At 38.8% G+C, this 22,051-nt stretch overlaps 1 protein-coding gene across 2 annotated transcripts in view; it reads right to left on the bottom strand.

Moving 5' to 3' along the window:
* Positions 1–11,596, bottom strand: part of ABCC2 (ATP binding cassette subfamily C member 2) — a 54,675-nt gene extending 43,079 nt beyond the window's left edge. The window contains exons 1-3 of one of the 2 annotated variants that reach the window (XM_084904054.1): positions 11,090–11,596; positions 8,847–9,020; positions 627–752 (exon numbers count right to left, since the gene is read on the bottom strand). In XM_084904054.1, coding sequence (XP_084760180.1) covers positions 627–752; positions 8,847–9,020; positions 11,090–11,122 — 333 coding nt within the window. In that variant the 5' untranslated portion in view covers positions 11,123–11,596. The remainder of the gene's footprint in view (positions 1–626; positions 753–8,846; positions 9,021–11,089) is intronic. The other variant, XM_084904053.1, reaches the window with a different exon arrangement.
* Positions 11,597–22,051: the final 10,455 nt, after the last annotated feature.

The following is a 22,051-nucleotide window of genomic DNA, read 5'->3' as shown; positions in this document are numbered from 1 at the left end:
TGGACACACGACTGGTCTAACAGGGGCAACTGCTACTCAATCCTAGCTGACCATTGCCCTGAGGGAATGGAGGCTCATCATTGCCAGCCATTCTGATTTTTCAAGAGAGACTGGAAATCCAAATAATTATGAGGCATAATAAAAATGATAGCATCTAGTTCAATTGCTTTTAAAACACTGGATAGGCAGCCCCCAAAAATCATGCCTGAAGAGGAAACATCAATTTCTGTCATCAAGTTTATACAAACAACGCTATACACAGTGATCTGTTGGTTATAGTCTACACTCTACAGTCAATCAATTTAATAGTAATATTTACAGCATTTAAGAAAATTATTTCATATCAATAAACCTGAATTTCACATATGATCCCTAGGTGGCAAAATTGAAGTCCATAAGATACATATCTTAGTCATTAAAGATAGTTCTTGCCCTAAGGAGTGTTCAAAAGTAGATGAAAAGCTAAACTTTGTTTTGCCCCGTTATAATCAAGCTTTGCCTCTCATAGGTCCCTTGAAAAAGGTAGATGACATTGGACTTTATTTCATTCCAAAAGAGCAAATTTCAGTGACATGTCTTTGAATTAGAGATAAGATAAACAGGGCAGAAGTGGTGACGGGACTTACCCATGTGCCCAGGTAGAGGCTTGGATTGGTGTATCGAACGGCAGGGACCGTGCCTTGTCCAGAGTCTTCTATGAGTACAAAGGCCAGCTCTATGGCTGCTAGAATAAGAAGAAGCCCAACAAGCACCTGGGGAGGAAAAAAGAGCACTGTTAGGAGGATATCATTCTTTAAAATAAAATGGTTCCAGTACTTGCTGGATGGTATGCAGTGATTTAGATAACACACCAATAAATATTTCTGGCGTGAATGGATACATGTGTTCAAGCAATGGAATAAAGTTCCAAGTATGCTAAGTGTTTTTGAAGAATGTTGAGTGTGATGGTTTTAAAATAAGTTCACAAATTCTTTGATATGCCTCTCTTCCATTAAGCTCCTCTTTCCTTGAGTGTGAGCTAACTTAGTGATTTCTTTCTACTGCGTAGATTATGGTGGAAGGGACAGTGTATGACTTCTAAGACTAGCTGGCTTCCTCCTTGTTTTTTCTCTTAGATCACTCACTGCCCCCTCATGAGGACATCCTAGCTCTATGGGGAGGTTCGCTTGGTAAGGAACTGAGACCTGCCAACATGTGAGTTACTTTAGAATCAGATGCTCTAGCCACAATCAAAACTTCAGATGACCTTAGTCCCAGACCCTGAAACAGAACCCAGATAAGCTGCTATCAAATCCCTGATGCAGAGAAACTGTGAGATAAAAACTGTTTACTTTTAAGCTGCTAAGTTTTGATGTAATCAGTTACATAGCAACAGATACCTAAGGCAATAGATTCAAAAGAAGGATCCGCCACTCTAGTTGGAATGGCACTATTACCTTTCTTTGTTTTTGTTTTGTTTTTGTTTTTGTTTTTTCATTTTAATTTCTTTTTGGTTAAGGTATTACATATTTGTCCTCATACCTCCATCACCTCCCCAACCCCAACACTCATGCCTTCACCTCCCGTTGTCTATGTCCACTGGTTAGGCTTATATGGTCTTTGTCCCAGCCGTTTCCCCATATAACCTTTGAAGTTAACATTGCAAACAATTGTAACTCTGTCATTCTAAAATGACTACAAGCCAATCAATATTTGTCCTATGAGCTAATGGGACATGATACACATTTATTGTTCTAAAAGACCATCCACCCTCACAGGATGGAAAATTACTACCTCTGCTGAGGAGGTCCACCAGCATCTTTTTATTTTTAATGATTTTATACAGAAAGGGAGAGAGAGGGATAGAAAGTTAGAAACATCAATGAGAGAGAAACATTGATCAGCTGCCTCTTGCACACCCCCTACTGGGGATGTGCCCACAACCAAAGTACATGCCCTTGACCGGAATTGAACCTGGGACCCAGTCCGCAGGCTGACACCTATCCACTGAGCCAAACTGGTTTTGGCAGTCCACCAGCATCTTAACTATCAAAACAAATATCTTTAGTACTGTCTTGCCTACCCTTACTACTCCCATCTATCTATCCCTACTCATTCCCATGCCTCATTCATCCAGAATGACTCAGGCAAAGATACTGGGCCCTTTATAATAAAAACCAGCCACTTTTAACCATAGAAACAGTGCTATTATCTAACAAGGCTAGAGTGAAAACACATTAATAAGAGGAATTCATGTTTCTGGAGTATATAATGTGCTGTACAGTATTGTGTTTTCCTCACATGAGATTGTGAATTTTTTGGGGGGAAAAATAATTGCTTTTGCAGTGCTAATTTATGTTTGCCTTTAGGTAAATTAGAAGGTAAAATAGAGCAATGTGGAGCTAAAGCACCCACCCTTGAGGTAAAGAGAATAACAACCAGCACACCACTCCCCAGGCCAAGGAAAAGGAGGAAGCCTTGTCATGGGCTTACACATATTAAACTCATACAAATTTATTAAAAATACGTGAAGCAATCCATATAAAAAAGAACCAATTTATACTATAAAGAACTCTTACAAAGAAATTTTTAAAAACCAACAAACCAACAACCAATGCAAAATATCTATATAAAAAATATCTTTAAAAGCCTAAGTGACTGAACAACCAGTCGACTGGTCACTATGACATACACTGACCACCAGGGAGCAGATGCTCAAGCACAGGATCGGGCCTGTGTGAATCAGGCAACCCCCTGTCTGGATTGGACCTGCGGGGATCAGGCCGAAACCGGCTCTCTGACATCCCAAGGGGTCCCGGATTGAGAGAGGGCACAGGCCAGGCCCTCTCTCAATGGATCCCACTGGTGCATGAATCCATGCATTGGGCCTCTAGTAGAATATAAATGGTTAATTTAAAGAAAAAGAAACACAACAGCCTTTGAAACATAAATTGTTTAATGTCATTTTTTTTTAAAGTGCAATTTCAAATTATGACATACCACTTTTTACTTATCTGATTAGCAAATACAAAAAAATTTGATAATAAAAAGTTGGTTAGAGAAAAAAAAACCTCGATGCAGGGAACTTTATACGGTCTATAAAAACTTTGAGTCCATATAGCTTTAGCCTAGTAATTTCATTTCCAGGAGTTCATCCTACAGACATTCTCATATCTATGAAGCTATTTATTATAGCATTGCTTATGATAGTAGAAGATTAGAAACCACCTAGATTTCTATCATTAGGGCACATGAATTATGGTACACTCAAACAACAGCATCTCAAGTTGCCAATATAAAAGAAGCAGACCTATATGTGCCAAATGGAAAAACCTTCAAGACACAGATGAGTATATACGTGACATTAACATTTGTGTGAAAAAAAAGTATATGTAGGTAGTAGTTATTTGTACAAGTATGAATTATCTCTGGAACCGGTATTGATGGTTGCCAGCTCAAACAGGAATGAGTAACTAGAGTACCATGTACTTTTTTGTACCTTTTAAATTTTGTAACCCTCTGTAAATTATCTATTAAAAAGATAAAAAGTTAAGTACACTAGCCCCCATTTTGAAAAAAATGAACAAATGATGTGAATAGACAATTCACAAATGAAAAATAATCTTAACAAAAATTTTTAAAACATATTTTTATTGATTTCAGAAAGGAAGAAAGAGGGAGAGAGAGAGATAGAAACGTCTATGATGAGAAACATCTATGATGAGATGTGCTGCCTCCTGCACATCCCATACTGGGAATCGAGCCTGCAACCCAGGCATATGCCCTGACCAGGAATTGAACTGTGACCTCCTTCATAGGTCGATGCTCAACCACTAAGCTAGGCAATTTTAACAAATTTCAAAAAATCAATTGTATTAGTAAAACAATATGATGCCATTTTGCATGTAAAGTTAAAAATAGATTATGTAATGCTGCCAAGGGTGCTGAGAAATGAATTTTAATGCACTTTTAAGATTATAAATTGACAAAAATCCTCTCGATTATAAAAAGTTTCCATTATGTTTTAAACTGATAATATATTTTGATATAGTAATTTTACTTCTAAGAATCTATTCTGAGGAAACATTCTGAATTGTAAGCAAATATTTATGCACAAGAATTTAACTGGAGCCTCATTTAAAAAACATTTTTTTTATTAAATTCAGAGAAGGAGAGAGAGAGAGAGAGAGAGAGAGAGAGAGAGAGAGAGAGAGAGAGAGATATCAATGCTGAGAGATATTGGCTGCCTCCTGCATGCCTCCTACTGGACCAAGCCCACAACCCGGGCATGTGCCCTGACTGGGAATTGAATTGTGACCTCCTGGTTCATAGGTCAATGCTCAACTATTGAGCCACATCCAGCGGGGCCTGGAGCCTCATTTTTAATAGTGAAGCACTTATAAAACAAAAATTACCCAAAAACAGTTGTGGAGAGATTTGTTGGAAGGAGCTAATGCTGCAAGAGTTGTTAAAATAACTTACAGTATACTCATGTGATGAACAATATTAGTGATCAGAATTATGTTTAAGAATAATTTTAGCCCTGCCTGAGTTGGTTAGAGCATTGTCTTGATATACTAAGGTTGTGGGTTTGATCTTCCATCAGGGCATATACAGGAATCAACCAATGAATGCATATATAAGTGGAACAATAAATCTATCAATCTCTCTCAAAATCAATCAATAAAATTTTTAGAAGAAGAATATTAACTCAGGGAAATCATCTGAAGTGAAAAAAAAGTAGACTACAAAACTGCATATACAATGAGTTCAATTATATTTTAAAAACATACATAGAAAAAGGCAAGAGTTTCCTGTCCAAGATGCAGGTTTAGTACTTTATCGCCCATCCTTCCCCCCAACTCACTGAAATGGTGGTAAAGTACCAAGAAATAAATTCATAATAGCACTGAGAATATGAATGAAAAAGGGTAAGCTCAGTAGATCAGATAAGTTTTAGAAGACAAAAAGCATACGTGTCAATGGTGACAGGTAAAAGCAGAGAAAAACATCGTCCAAAACACACACAAAAAGATAACCGTGAAGGGAGGTTGAGTTGACATTACTAGGTGCTGTGCTTGTGTCTTCTATCTGCCCCACCAGATTCACTCTCCACTCTTGTTCCTTCAAGCCTAGAGGGTAAGTTTGCTGCTTAAGCTCCAGATCCCTTTGTAAATACAACTTCCTCATATTATCCTGCTTTGCTTTAGCCATCTGTTTCCTCTTGGGACCCTGACAGGTAGAGTTGCCTCCTCACAGCCATTTTCCTCTTCCTAACAGAACTCTTCTATTGTAAAATACCTGTGCTACTCAGCTTAGCCATATGTTTGGGTAGGAGTTGGACCCATTTCCAACCCCATGTGGTGAATCAAAACCAGTGATAATGGTTCCATTCCACTGGCCTGTGACTGCTTTAGCCATGGACATATGACACAATTCTGGCCAAAGAGAAGTAGGGACAGCTTGTGGGACCTAGCTTGAGAGGGCTTCTGGGAAAAGTTTTCTTCACCATTCAAAGTGATATATAGATCCAGGAAATAAGAACTCTTTACAACTCAACAATAGAAAGACACAAATAACCTAATTAAAAATAGGCAAAGGGTTTATTCAAATAAAACATTTTTCCAAAGAAGGTATTCAAATGGCCAAAAGAATATGAAAAGATGCTCAACATTATTAATCATTAGGGAAATGTAAATCAAAACTACAATGCGATACCACTTCACATCTAGGATAGTGACAATAAAAAAGGTGACAATAACAAGAATTGGTGAGGATGAGTATAGTATTCCCCCCTTATCCTCAGGGGCATATGTTCCAAGACCCACCGTGGATGCCTAAAACTGCAGATAGTATTGAACACTATATACACTATGTTTTCTCATATGGATACATAAACTTGATGGCTTTTCTTTGGCAGATCTGAACTGCCAGCATCACTTTTCTTGTACTTGATGCTTTTGTTAAGTAAAACAAGGGTCACACTACTCAGAGCAGCATACAATTTAAAACTTATGAATCGTTTATTTCTGAAACTTTCTATTTAGTGTTTTCAAACTGGTTGACCTTAAGTAACTGAGACCACAGAACACAAAGGATAAGGAAGGATTATTGTGTTAGAAACTTACACAATCCTGGCAGGAATATAACACGGTGCAGGCACTTTGGAAAATAAGTTTGTCGATTCCTCAAAATACAGAGTTTCTATAAACTTACCAAATGAGTCAGCAATTCTATCTCTAAATATACACCCAAGAAAAATGAAAACCTATGCCCACCCACAAACTTGTACACAAATGTTCCTAACATCATTATTCAAAATAGGCACAAGAAAAAAAAAAAAAGAAACAATGCAAATATCTATCAACCAATGATTAGATAAATAGGATATGGTATACCCGTACAATGGTATATTATTCAGCCATAAAAAGGAATGGAATGCTGATACAAGCTACACCCTGGATGAACTTTGAAAACATAATGTTAAATGAAAGAAGACAGACACAAAGACCATGTACTGTATAACTGCATTTATATATGAAATATCCAAACTGGGCATTTAGAGAGGCCAAAAGCCAAATTGTGGTTGCTGGGGGCAGGGGGAATAGAGGGTGAGAAATAACTGTTTAATGGGTAAAAGATTCCCATTTCAGGTGATGAAAAAGCCCTGGAGCTAGATAGTGGTGATGACTATACAACATTATGAATGTATTTAATGCTACTGAATTGTATACGTCAAAATGATTAAAATGGTTAATTTTATCTTATGTATATTCTACTACAATAAAAGAAAACTTTCAAAAGTATTGTATAATTCCAAGTATAAGAAATGTCCTGGATAGACAAATTCATAGAGACAGAAAGTAGATTTAAAGTTGCCAGGGACTAGAGGAGAGGGGGAGATCAGGATGTTACTGCTTAATGGGTACAGGGTTTCATTTTGGAGCGATGAAAATATTCTGGAATTTTAGACAGTGATGATGGTGACTATGCTAAAAAAACAACAACCTATGAATTATACACTTTAAAGAGGTGCCTTCTATGTTATGTGGATTATATCTCAATAAAACTACTTGTTGAAGTGACATAGGGGCACCTGCCTCCGGACACTGACAAGGGTGTATACCTGGAGCTGCTGCAACCATCCTGCAATCATGTGCTAGCTTGGTAATTGGCTTGATATGCTGAAGTAAGCAGAAGATAAAAACAATCAGCTATCTGTTGATGTTGTTGAGCTGGTATGTTAACAAATCCTGCAGTTACACTACCTCTGGACTGTTTGTTTTATAAGAAAAATTCTTTACTGTTTAAACCAGCATGTATGACTTCCAGGTGAGAGAGTCTTAACCAATATAAATCTATTTTCTATAGTCAGCCCAGACAGTGAGTAAGAATGGGAAACAGGACAGAAGTCAGTCTTAATTAAAATTCTGTGTACAGAACTAGTATAGTTCCAGTCACTTTCTTCTCTTCCCGATCCCACCCCATAAATGCAAATCCATTGACAACAATTATATTTACCACCCGAACCCCAAACAATCTGAAGCAAAAGTGCTCTCTAAGGAAACTGAATCCTTTCCCAGTGGGTAGAGGGGATATTGCTGCCCCATAGTAACTTCATCCAGAGTAAATTCACTGGACACGCAGTAGGGGTAGAAAGGTACCACCCAAGATACTGCTCTTAGGGGAAGCCCACAGTCCAAATAGTCATGCAAGTCTCAGAGCTCACAGGCCGTCCTCCCATGAGGAATAGGCCAGATGGGGAAGCAGACAAATATAATGGCAGAGGAACCTACTCCAGCCACATATGTTCATTAACATATAAACATATTTAAAAAAAAAAAAACAGAACACTAATAACCACTAAAACGTTGAGAAAAACTAGTACTATTAAAGCAGATAACCAATATAATTAGTCAGAAAAACTGATTCTTGCATGAAACAAACAGAAATAATTAACTGAATAGAAAATAATGTTTATTTTAAAATTAATGTCCTACAAGAGATTTGAGAAGACACTGCATCCATTAATAGTTTGTTGGTTTATGCTGTTGTTGTTTTTAAGAGGTATACTCAAAAAGTAAAAAGAATTCTTAGAAGTCAAATCTGTGATTACTAAAACAAAAGCTCTTTAGGATGACAGCAAGAAAATTTGGAGAAATCTTTCAGAACATAAAAAGCGAAAAAGAAAATTTAAAAAAAGAGAAGTTGAGAAGGATGATCAATTCATAGTTCAACAGCCATCTAAAAGAAGTCCTAAAGAAATAAGATTTCAAAACTGGAGGGGGAAATGGAAAGAAAAATATGTGAAAATTTCACATGAGTCCTCACATAACAAAACCATGAGACCTAGGGTTGAGAGTGGGAGAATGAAAGCCCTATTTCAGATCCAAGTTTTGGGAGACAAGTGATGATGGCTGGATTGCCTGAATCGAGAGAATAAAGGATACATCATATACTTAATTTTCATCTCATTGAAGGTACCAACTGAATTACAGTCTCCTGATATAGAACAGTTTAAGGATAGGAAATCTCACATTCCCTTCTCAAATACTAAAAAGACAACAACTATGTATTTTATTGATTTGATACCCATTATTGGTGTCCAGGGTGTCCACTCTCCAGAAGATTTCTAAGTCACTATCCTTTTGCAAAATTCAAAGTCATCTTAACTAAGTAATATAGCAAGGGACCAGGGAGGCATAAGGCAGGTGGAGAGAGGGACACTCACAGAACATGTCTCTACCTCAGTCAACAGCATCTGGGAAGGCAGGTTAAAGACAGGGAAGAAGACTTAGCAAAAACCACCAAGAAAATGTTTCTATGGCGCACGAAGGAATTAGTTAGAAAATACTTGGGTTCCATACCTGCTTAGCAAGGTAGAGTTTGGTTAGAGAAGATCTCTTGGTCCTGGATCTATACACATGGAGAAGTTGCCAAGGGGCCAGGAGCCAAAGGAAGCCCAAAGGAATCCATACCAGAACAGTTTGTTCAAAGCAAAGTGGCAGATCCGCCTCCGGGCTATCCAGCAATGAGGAATTCTGGGGGACCAAAATGTAAGGATTGTGAGTTACATGATTTGGAAGACAGAAGACCAGCCCTAGCCCACACCCTCCACCCCAACTCGTTTCCAAACAATTTTAACTATGTTATATATCTACATCCAGCCCGACCCTTCTGCTGTATTTTTCTATTCATCTCCATTGATACAAATTCACAATTTAATGACAATTCAGTGACTTTTTTGGGCCAATGCAACCTTTAAAGACCTTTCTTCCTGTGATTCTAAGTGAATTTCCCCACCAGTCACTGACTAAACTCGGCCAATGCACTTGCCAAGTTGTAGGAAGAAGATGGACTTTTCTCCAATCCAAATGGAGAGAATAGTTCCTTGGGATATAAAAACTTTTTCTTATTCTAGTCTTTAGCACCAAATTAACTCACTGGCAGACACTCAAATATGCAGGCAGGTAGAATGCTTAGTCATGCTATGACATTTAGATTCCAGAGAGCTTATGTCAGAGCCCAAGGGCTTATGTCAGAAACCCAGGGGGCCTCAGCATAAAAGCACAATGAAACTGTTAAACAGAAGGCTTATTCCCAGCAAGTTCTGTACTGGTCTTTGCATTCTGCGATAATGAGAAATACCTTGTGAATTGAGGGTGTGGGGCACTAATTCTTATATTTGAGTCATGTGAGAATAGATTTTTCTCTCCCAATAAATATTTTTGAATTGTGTTGTACGGCTGTTTGAACAGATTCTCAAAAGAAAAGGTTAAGGTGCCCTGATCAAGATGATCTGCCAGATAACTCTTAGAGAGAATTCTCAAGGGTTGGCCTATTAAGCCCCACCTTCTTGAGGTATGTTTTCTGGTCTTGGGACCCAGATTCTTTCTAAGATTGGGAAGTGCTGCCAAGGTGCTCTGCTATCTCACTTCTGCTCTTCTTATCTCCCTATAAGGTTATCTAACTTTAGAATCAAGAAGACTTATCTGATATTTAAACTACTTTAACATTCTAGGTAATTCTGATGATGATGCTAGGAGTTTGTAGATCACAATTTCTTAATATCACTAAATCCAAGGTCCTTTCTCATTCTCTCTTCCATTAAACATTTGTTTTTGTTGCTCGCGCTGTTTATCTCAAAATTCTCTGCTCTAATGTTTCAAAAAATTGTCTCAGTGCTCATGGTGTCCAGATTTGCATCCTTATCCTCAACTTCCAGTCCACATCACTAATCGCCAGTTACTCTAGTTTAGAGCATTATTTTTTCATCATCGACATTATTCAACAAGACTCAAGTCAGCGCCAAAACTGGTTTGGCTCAGTGGTAGAGCATCGGTCTGCGGACTGAAAGGTCCCAGGTTCGATCCCGGTCAGGGGCATGTACATTGGTTGCAGGCACATCCCCGGTTGATGTTTCTCTCTCATCGACCGTTTCTAGCTCTCTATCTCTCTCTCTTCCTCTTTGTAAAAAATCAATAAAATATATATATTTTTTTAAAGACTCAAGTCAGGGACCTTCTCTTCTTGCTCCTACCCCACAAATTACACAATTCCTACTCTTAACATATATGAAATTAGAAGCCATTTTCCTGTTTCTCTTTAGAGAGGCAATTTTGTAGTTTGTCCAAGAAAAAGAATCTAGAATATAATAAACATATGTTATAAAATAAACATATTACTGCCCAAATGGTGTGGCTCAGTAGTTGAGCATCGACCTATGAACCAGGAGGTCACAGTTTGATTCCCCATCAGGGCATATCCCTGGGTTGTGGGCTCTGTCCCCACCCTGGGGCATGCAGGAGGCAGTCGATCAATGATTCTCTCTCATCATTGATGTTTCTCTCTCTTTCTCCCTTTCCCTTGCTCTCTGAAATCAATTTTTTTTTTAAGTATTTTTTTTAATTTACAACTAAATAAGTAAATATATTACTTCTCCCACACAGAATATCCTCTGGAGATATTCTGACATTCTTTGATTTAAAAAAAATACCCTGAGCTTTAGATCAATTGCATATCTAACTTTTCTGGTTCTGCTTTGCGGCCATCTAGGCTAATAATCTATTACTTGTTCTGGTTTGAGAAGAGAATAAGTATAATTTCTTACCCAAAAAGTAGAGTTGCAGAACTTCTCCAGCATGATTCCTGGAGCTCTTCTGAAATGAAGACTCCCGTATTGCTGTTGTTTTTTATTCACTCTTTTCCTCAGAGAAGGAAGGTGCGTAATGGTGTGTCATCTCCCATTCTGATTTTACAGCTCAAGGCAATTCTCCTGACCTTTCATCCCAACAATTTAATCGTTAATCTTGCTTGAAGGCATGTTTACATGATCCCAGTGGACAGCCATGTGACCAAGGAAACCCAGGGACAGATTCATCAGTTCACACAAGCACCAGAAGTCTCTGTAGGTGTGAGCATATCTAAAAGGAACTACTGCTCAGTCGGCATGACTCAGTGGTTGAGCGTTGGGGTCACAGTCCCATTCCTAATCAGGGCACATGCTCGGGTTGCTAGCTCAACCCCCGCCTCCGTGTGGGGTGTGCAGGATGCAGCTGATCAATGATTCTCTCTCATCATTGATGCTTCTATTTCTCTCCCCCCATTTCTTCCTCTCTAAAATCAATAAAAATACATTAAAAAATAAAAGGAACTACTGAAAAATGTTAGTAGAACTGACTGACAGATCAGGAGTGGAGGAGCCTTTACTTCTCTGGAGGACACATGATGATATAAAGAGAGAAGCATCAAAGAAGTGTGGGGGGGGGGGGGGGAGTACGTAACCCTAAACGTGCAGTTTCACTTCTGTTTAAGGCCTTAGAGTTCATAGAAGTGTGAAATATCCTACTCCTTTGGATTTTAAATTAAGAACAAAGAACTTAACAGATGGTTAAATGTTGGAAAAGGTTACAAAATAGCATATTCAATGTGAATCTACACATATGGAATTTATGCATTTATACAACAAAATGTTAACCTTAGCTGTAGAATCATGGATGATTTTTATTTTTATTTTTGCTTGTCTGTATTTTCTGATTTTTTTCATAATTATCAGGTATTATTTGTATAATATTTTTAAAGCAAATTTTTGTATTGTGGTAAAAAAAACAAAAAACAAACACAGCACAACAGTACATGACATAAAATTTACCATCCTAACCATTTGTAAGTGTACAGTTCAGTAGTACTAAATATTGTATAATCACATTGCTGTGCAACCAACCTCCAGAACTTTTTCATCTTGCAAAACTGAAATTCAATACCCATTAGACAACAGCTCCTTTTTGCCCTCTTCCCCTAGTAAAGCAAGTATTTAAAATCAGGACATCCTAAATTAGCAGCATGCTTGCCAACATATTAAAGGGCAAACACCATCATTTGGAAGATCATGTGGAAACATTTTGGTTGTCAACACACAAAAAAAGCCACTTCTGTGTTCTGTGGGTATATACAGACTGTATCTACAGAGATTAACAAGAAAATAGTATACAATTTAATGTACACATACATACATATACATTCTAATGTATACTTAATACCTGGCCTAAGTATTAAGTAATGTATACTTAATATCTCTGGTTATCTTAAATTCACAAATAATAAAAATATTTACCACTAGTACCAGTGGATATGTTCAGTGTTATTAATATTGAAAGGTATGTAAATGTTATTAGGACATTTATTCAGTTATTGTCTCATAGATGGACTTCCACACTTTTCTGTGTGCCTATAACAGGGTTAAAGTGATTTAGGATAAAGGCATGATCAGAGTTCACTGGCTTTGATACAGACCTCTGATCATACCAACAAAAGCAAACTGGAAAGATGACAATTATAAATGTTTAAAAATCCATCAGTGAAGACAGAAAGCATCCTAAATGAAGCAAAGCAGGGGTTAATTTGGCTCATAGGTCAAGTCCAGTGGACTCCTGTTTTCATCTGACCCTTGTTTTTACATTTTTTAACTATAAAACTCAACATGAACAGTCTTTCCATAAGGACTCTTCAATTTGCCTCTTGGCCAACAAAGCCCCAAATATTTACTATTTGATCTTTAAAGGAAAAGTTTGCTAACCCCTAAACTAAACTCCATAAACGATAAGACCTTCTAAAAGAAATGACAAGACCTTCTAAAAGAACTACTGACAGGTGTTAGCAGAGCTGCCTGAAACAGAGCAGGGGGAGAAGCCTACCACAAATGGTTCAGGAGAAATCAGCCTAACTTCTAACGAATCTTTCAGGCCATGTGTGGGACTGGCATCTACAAGAGCCCAACTCTTTGTCACACTGGTCTTTATTAACTGCTGAGATTCATATTACAAAATGGAAGGGAACAGTTAGGAGAACTGAGAGAGAACTCCCTATGCACTCTAAGCTTTTACCTCTGGAAGACTTAAAAAGAGTTAACAGAAACCCCGCCAATGCAATTCCACTTTCACAGAGAGTAAGGCAGCCCCAATCATTCTTGGAATGGCTATGAGAAGCAGCGGGCAGAAGGGGTTGTTATCTCGACAACCCAGAGAATTTTATCAAGAATTTTCCCACCTAAGACTTACCATCAAAGTGTGCAGTATGAAGATACACCTTGTCCCAGCTTAGGTCCTGCAGGTCACCTTCCCGGCTCATCTGATAAGTGGTACAGATAGTGATTAAGTTTTTTTAGCTCTTATAAGCCAAGTCATTTTTCAGATTTGCATTTATTCAATAGTCTTCCCCTTTGGTGTCAGTGATTTAGGATTTCGGTTATCTGACCAATGGTGGTGATTTCTGACAGGTGGCATTAAATAGGAATCCATTCTTTGGCAGGTGGCAGATACCAGGAAAAACTAGTCTGTTAACCTTGATTGTTTGCTTTTGTCTGTTTGTCTTGAAGATTCTAATATTTCCTGGTATTTATTTATTTATTTATTTATTTATTAAATATATTTTATTGATTTTTCACAGAGAGGAAGGGAGAGGGATAGAGAGTTAGAAACATCAATGAGAGAGAAACATCGATCAGCTGCCTCTTGCACACCCCCTACTGGGGATGCACCTGCAACCAAGGTACATGCCCTTGACTGGAATCGAACCCGGGACCTTTCAGTCCCCAGGCCGATGCTCTATCCACTTGAGCCAAACCGGTCCCGGCATATTTCCTGATATTTATAATTGCAAGTTTGAGAAGTTAATATCATGTTCTTCTGATCAGAGATAGAATGAACTGTGTACATTTGCTTTGTATGTGCACCCATATGGGTTCCTGTAATTCTAAGTATCAGAGCCTGCTTCCTCCCTCTAAACCTCTAGATTTTTTTTCATGTTTACCCATTTGTTGTAAATATCTGGGGGGAAAAAAATGGAATTCTTATGCCAGGGAATGATGAAAATATACAGTAGGTCTCTGTAGGCACTTTTGACTTTAATATGCTTGATTCAAAGCCAAACTCCAATGACCCAGTCAGCTTACTCAATATTGGCCTTCCCATACTTTGCCCCCAGCTAATCAGCTTAATCAAGAAAAACCCTTATAGGAGAGGAAGCAAGATGGCGGCATAGGTAGACACCTGAACTTGCTGCCTCGCACAACCACTTCAAAACTACAACTAAAAGACAAAACGAATATCTTCCAGAACCATGGGAAGGCTGGCTGAGTGGAATTTATACAACTAGAAGGAAAGAGAAAAGCATACTGAGACTGGGATGAGCTGCAGAGGTGCAGAATTGAAGTGCAGAGGTACAGAGGCACACACGAAAAAGGGCTGGCAACTGGGTACACTGTTGTCTTTTACAATTGGGAGGGAGTTACAAGCTTCCAACTGCTCTGAACTCCAGTTCCAGGTCAGACTCTGGGGACCCAGGCTCATACAGGGAGAAGCTGAACTACCTGGCATTGGGCTGGAATATGAGGGTGGCTTTCTCTCAGAGGTGCTTGCAGCGATCATTGTTCCTGCATGGTCCGAGGGACACAGAGACCCAGGGACCTCTTTGGGGCAGAGCTGACGGTCAACCATTGCTGTTTGCTCTGCCCTGGTGATTCCCTGAGACCGTGCCTCACCCAATTTACAACCCCACCCAAGTTGTGCACAGAAGCTTTTGCATATGAATGGCCTGGCCTTTTGCAATCTAAAACCTAACAAACTGCAGCTGGGTCAGAGAGCCTCAGAGCCTCCAAAGAAGGCCACAGGCTGGACAGCAGCTGGCAGTGCTTCACAGCTGGGCATCATCTGGGCACCTCCAACCCCCAAACAACGAGTAGAAATCTGTAGATCTCTCTGTAGCTCAGGCAGTGGCTGACTTTGCACCTACTTGGAGATCCAAGAGCCAATGTACCCAGTGATCAGAGTGAGACCATAACAGATTACAACTCTTCACATCCATAAGAGATACACTCAGGGGGCAGACTCAGTGAGCACTAAAGCCCCACTTAAGCAAGTCTCACCCCATAAGGGTGTCTCCAGCACAGAAGTTCTCTCATTGTAGACACAACTGATCCTCACAGCCCATTGGCCTGGAGGTCAATTCCTTCCAGTGATACCAACAGCAATCAAGGCTGAACTACAACAGTACTATGCACACAGCCCACAAAGGGGTTCACCAAGAGTGTCCACCTCAGGTAACTGGGGAGGCTGAGCCACTGGGCCCTATAGGACACTTAGCACACAAAGCCACTCTATCAACACAGGGAAGCAGCCAAAATGTGGAGACAAAGAAACTGGTCACAAATGAAAGAAATGGAGAAAAGCAAACTACTGGATATAGAGTTCAAAACCATAGTTATAAGGTTACTCAAGAATCTTCTAGAATCCTCCGAGAAATTTAGTGTGACCCTCAAGGATATGAAAAAGGACCAACTAGAAATTAAGCATACACTGACTGAAATAAAGAATAATATACAGATATCCAACAGCAGACTAGAGGATCTCAAGAATCAAGTCAAAGATTTTAAATACGAAGAACCAAAAAACACCCAACCAAAAAAGCAAAAAGCAAAAAGATCCAAAAAGTTGAAGATAGTGTAAGGAGCCTCTGGGACAACTTCAAGCGTACCAACATCCAAATTATGGGGGTACAGAAGAAGAGAGAGAGAGCAATATATTGAAAACCTATTTGAAGAAATAATGACAGAAAACTTCCCCTACCTGGTGAAAGAAATAGACTTACTAGCCCAGTAAACCCAGAGAATCCCAAACAAGAGAAATCCAAAGAGGACCACACCAAGACACATCATAATTAAAATGCCAAGGGCAAAAGACAGATAGTCTTAAAAGCAGCAAGAGAAAAACAGTTACCTACAAGGGAATAACCATATGAATGTCAGCTGATCTCTCAACAGAAACTATGCAGGCCAGAAGGGAGTAGCAAGAAATATACAAAGTGATGAATAGCAAGAACCTACAACCAAGATTACTCTACCCAGCAAAGCTAACATTCAGAATTGAAGGTCAGATAAAAAGCTTCACAGACAAGAAAAAACTATAGGAGTTCATCACCATCAAACCATTATTATATGAAATGCTGAAGGGTACTCTTAACACATGTGTCAAACACAAGGCCCGCGGGCCAAATCCAGCCCGCCAGGCCTTGCAATGTGGCCCACACCGCGCTGTCATCACTGCACTCGGCTGTCAGTTTATGACATTGTCAGTTTATGACTGTTCAGTAAACCATTCGGCCCGCGATTTAGGCTGGATTTTAGATTTTGGCCCCTTCTCTGATTGAGTTCGACACCCCTACTCTAAGAAGAGGAAGAAAAAGGTAAAGATAAAAATTATGAACAAAGTGACAACAAATACACATCTATCAACAAGTGAATCTAAAAATCAAGTGAATAAAAAATCTGAAGAACAGAATAATCTGTAGAATATTTCAGAGGCACAGAAAGGGAGTGGACTGACAATTCTCAGGGGGAAGGAGGTGTGGAGGATGCGGGAAGAGATTGGACAAAAATCTTACACCTATGGATGAGGATAGTGGGAGGGGTAAGGGCAAGGGATGTGATGGGACCAGGTTGAGGGAGCTATGTGAGGAAAAAAGAGGAACAACTGTAATAATCTGAATAAAGATTTATTTTTATTTTTTTTTTAAAATAAATCTTTATTGTTCATATTATTATAAATATTCCTCATTTCTTTCCCCTCCATTGCTCCCCTCCACCAGGCTCCCACCCCACCCTCTGCCCTTTCCCCAACCCTCATTGTCCTCATCCATAGGTGCAGTTTTTGTTGACTCTTCCCACATCCCCCACTCCCCTTTTCCCCGTGAATCGTCAGTCCACTCCCCTTCCATACCTCTGATTCTATTATATTCACTAGTTAATATTGTTCATCAAGATTTATTTTTAAAAATACACAAAAAAAGAAAAACTCTTACTTTTCCTAATCTGTATACTTTCCTTCCTTTCCATCTCTTTTATAAATCTGATTTTGCCTTTGTGTATTGACAACAGTGTAATAACAATTTCCCTCATGTATAAAAGCACTTGCATACAGGCATCTAAATATCTGAACTGTTCTTTGACAATGATGTCAGTCTTCTACCTCTCTACTTAACAGATGGAAGAGGATCTATTGCCTGGCTTCATCTAGCAAGTAGTTGGAAGAACAAATTGGCTATGCTTGGAAATGTTCATTGGGACTGAAGAGAAGACTTCGTGAATAGTATGGTATAAGTGGGATCATTTTCTAAAAATAATATGTAAGTCTCCTGTGAGGTCTACTGCAAATAAGAGGAACAAAAGTAAATAATAGGAATTATAATGATGTGTGGGCACAGGTGCATGTAAGAAATCTCTATGTTCAATTTTCCTGTGAACCTAAAACTGTTCTAAAATATAGTCTTTTTTTTTTTTTTTTTACAAAAACAAAGCAAAAAAATTAAAAAGCAACTGGCAGAACAGTATGTGTGACTCCATTTTGATATAAATTTTTATACTTAGATATATATATTCAAATAATATGTATTAATTCAAGCAAACTGTCAATATTGATTATTCCATGAGCAAGGGAGAGCAGGATCTTTGGACACTTTACTGTTTACATTATATATTTATATTGGCAAGGGTGGCATAAATGTCAGACCAGTTTCTGTAACCAAAACAGGTTCTGAAAAAACTAATAGAGGTAAATACAGAACCATTATCTGAAATATTTTAAATCACTGAGAATAGGAAAAGTATTATATGATTGAATGAGCAAATGCCTTGAATTTTTTAAATATAAAGGTGCTAAAAATCAGACAAAATCTGACATTAACTACTGGAAAGGTTTACTATTGTAAATGAAGAAAAAATTTGGAGGTTTGAAAGGAAGATAATCATTAAGAACCAGAATGAGTACTTTTAAGTACAAAAGACAAACTACTGTAATGATTCCTGTTACCTAAGGATACACCATAGGACTTCTTTAAATCACAAGCTCTCCTAGGGTCCTGAAAATGCAATCTGAATATGTCAAAAATAAGCAAGTTTTCTATAGGATCAGGTGCTCTGTGAATTCCCCCCTTCCATATTATGGATACTTAAAGACTGCACTAAGAAAGACCACAAGATCTACAGGAGTCAGAAAGCCTGGATTCTGGTCTTTATGTAAAATGATTTCTCCTAAATCTCTTCCTAATGGTTCAATGTGTGTGTGCTATAAGTAATTGATGGCATAGGAAGAAATGTTTAATCACAATGACTCAGGGGAAAATACGCTGTATCATTTCTAGTTAGTAAGCAAATGTTAATAAGTGAATTTCAATAACTTTGAAAAATCTACAAAAGTTCAATGTTCAAGATAACCACAGAGTTGTATACTTTTAGTTAATGATTACAAATAGACTTAAAAAGAGTTTATTTTCTTGTGCAAGATCTTAGATTTTAGTGGTAACAACATTTTTTCCTTTACATTTTTTCTCATTTAACTTTGTTTTAATAGGTCTCAAAAATCTATTAAACTGTATTGATTTTAAATGCAAAAATTTTTTTTTAATTAAGAAAAAAAATAAAAACTATCCATTACTGTTTGCCATGTGGTGGACAATTTACATTAAAAAAAAATAGTTAACGCTGAAACCGGTTTGGCTCAATGGTAGAGCGTCGGTCTGCGGACTGAAAGGTCCCGGGTTCAATTCCGGTCAAGGGCATGTACATTGGTTGCGGGCACATCCCCGGTAGGGGGTGTGCAAGAGGCAGCTGGTCGATGTATCTCTCTCATCAACGTTTCTAGCTCTCTATCTCTCTCCCTTCCTCTCTGCAAAAAAAAATGGTTCACAAACATTCTTCTTTCCTTCTGAAGGTTTTACAATGCATTGTTATCATTAACTAGTCATTTACTATTAAAATTAAATGGAAACAATTCAGAGATGGAAGATGCTGACGACACCTCGCCATACCAGCAGACAGCAGCTGTGTGTTGCTGAAGGATGCCCAGGACCAAACCAGAGATGGTCGGACCTGCATCACCACCGTTTGGCCACCAACCAGATCTGAAATAGCATGGCTGACATGTATACATAAGGAACTATTTGACATTGAAATTGGGACTCAAAAGAACTGTTGGTCCAGAAAGGAACTCACTACAGACTGATTCATCTGCCTCTCAGCATAACTATCGATATTATGGCTTTTCTCAGTTTAGGTTCTTACAAGGGTATTTCTTAGATCACAAGATCTCACACATCTAGAGGAAATGATGAACAACATAGACTGATGAACAAAAACAGACTCAGAGAAAGAGAAGCACCGGACAGACTTTCAAACCTCAGAGGGAAAGTAGGGGAGGGTGGGGGTAAAGGGGAAGAGATCAACCAAAGGACTGTGTGCATGCATATGGGCCTGGCCAGTGGCCATGGACAATGGGGGCGGGGGGGTGAGGGCATACATAGGGAGGGGTTTGGGATGGGATTGGGGGGATGAGGACAATTATGTGATACCATAATCAATTTAAAAAATGGGGAAAAAATTAAATGGCCAACTGAGACAAATGGTTTGGACACTGTTCTTCCATCACTGATTAAGACTCGGGTAGCAGGTATTGGGGATAACATTCACTGAGCTTTCTAAGCTTTCTGGGAGCACTTGATGACTTTGTCAGATCCAACTGCCTTCTTGTCTACTGCTTTGATGACACCCACAGCAGCTGTCTGTCTCATGTCACAAATAGCAAAATGGCCCTGAGGAGGGTAGTCAGAGAAGCTCTCAACACACATGGCTTTCCAGAAACCATATCACTAGATTTCAAAAACTTCAGACCATCTTCCACGTTCTTGATAGAATAATGATGAATCTTCTTCAGCTCAGCAAACTTTAAGCAATATGAGCTGTGAGACAAGCTAGCACACGTGCACATCTGGCATTGATTTAACCTGGATGGTTCAGGATAATTACACGAGCTGTGAAGCCAGCTGCTTCCATTGATGGGTCATGTTTGCTGTCACCGAACACATTGTCATGATGAATACCTTTGACTGACACTGAAGTCCACATTGTCCTCAGGAAGAGCTTCCCTCAAAGCTTCATAGTGCATTTCAGCAGACTGTACTTCAGTTGTAACACTGAAGTAAATATCCGATGGTCTTAGGCTCTACATCAGCAGCTCTCAACCTGTGAGTTGAGACCCGCTAGCAGGATCACCTAAGACCATAGGAAAACACAGATATTTACATTACGATTCATTAACAGTAGCAAAATTACAGTTATGAAGTAGCAACAAAAATAATTTTATAGTTAGGGGTCACCACAACATGAGGAATTGTATTAAAGGGTCGCGGCATTAGAAAGGTTGAGAACCACTGCCCTAGATGAACAAATGCAAGGGCGTATCAGTTGGACGAGCTGGTGGCAGGAAACAATCCTGAGATTCAAGTAGCGTGGGGCCGCTGGTATTGCTGTCTCTATAGGTGACTTTTCATCCTTTGAGCCAAAACTCCAGCATGTTGTTGCCATTCCAACCAGAAATTGGTCTAAATGATACTGTGTGAAAGTTGTAGTCAATTTTCTTGATGTAGATTCTAACATCCTTAACAGTTTCCTCCTCTCTCTGTGGGGTGGTTCAGTGTTAACATTTTGTTAACACCAACAATTAGTTGTTTCACATCGAGTGTGAAATCCAGAAGGGCATGCTCATGGCACTCCTTGGAAGCATGTGGACCCTAAGGTCCACCACCTTGTTGCTACAGCCAAATTAATTGTCATACCAGGAAATGAGTTTGACAGAGTGGTCATTGAGGGCAATGCCAGCACGAGGGTCGAAGGTGGAGGAGGGGTGTCCCCGCTCAAGTTGCAGGAGACAGCCTAGTCCTCGGTATAGCCCAGAGTGCCCGTGGCAGGGCCCTCTGACACTTGCTTCACAGCCTGCTTGGTGGCATTGTATTTGGCAGCTTCTCCAGGTGGTAGGTCAGATTCACAACCAACACATTGGGGGTGGGGATACAGAAGGCCATCCAGTGAGCTTCCCATTCAGCTCCTCTAGGTCCTCAATAGCACACTTATATAAATGTTTTATACCACTGTTTTCTGTTACATCTCCAATATAGACTAATGGCATAATGCCAATGTGGTTTGATTTTTTAAAAAGCACTGCAATACAAACATAAAGCTATTGTATTTGTGATTTTATCTAAGAATAACACTTAGTTGGCATCTATACAGGGTGGGGCCAAAGTAGGTTTACAGTTGTTCATATGGAAAATAATATAATTAATAAATAATAATACAAGTTTAAACTGTACTCCCCACAGTAAAAACTACTTTTGCCCCACCTTGTACGGGAATAGAAGGAATGAATAGTCTTCAAGTGTCCTCATCACAACTCTTGGTTGCAGGGAACAGAAATCCACTCAAACTACTGTAGCCAATTTATTAAAAGATGTAAACTAAATAGAAAACAAACAAGAAATATTTTGCTTCCACCATTGTCTTCAACCATGCCATATCTAACCTCCTTCCCTGCCATTGACCATATGTGAGGCAGATCCTATAACTTTTTCGTCTCTTTCAGATATTAAAATGTCCAAACTCATCTAATCTAATCTAAAATACTTACATTCCTATTTAAAAAAACAAAAAACAGCCTTATTGAGATATGAATTCCATACAATTCACCCACTT

This window comes from Pipistrellus hanaki (genome assembly GCF_964339955.1).
Source record: "Pipistrellus hanaki genome assembly, chromosome: 14".
NCBI lineage: Eukaryota > Metazoa > Chordata > Mammalia > Chiroptera > Vespertilionidae > Pipistrellus > Pipistrellus hanaki.
This window is presented reverse-complemented; position numbering and strand designations above follow the sequence as displayed.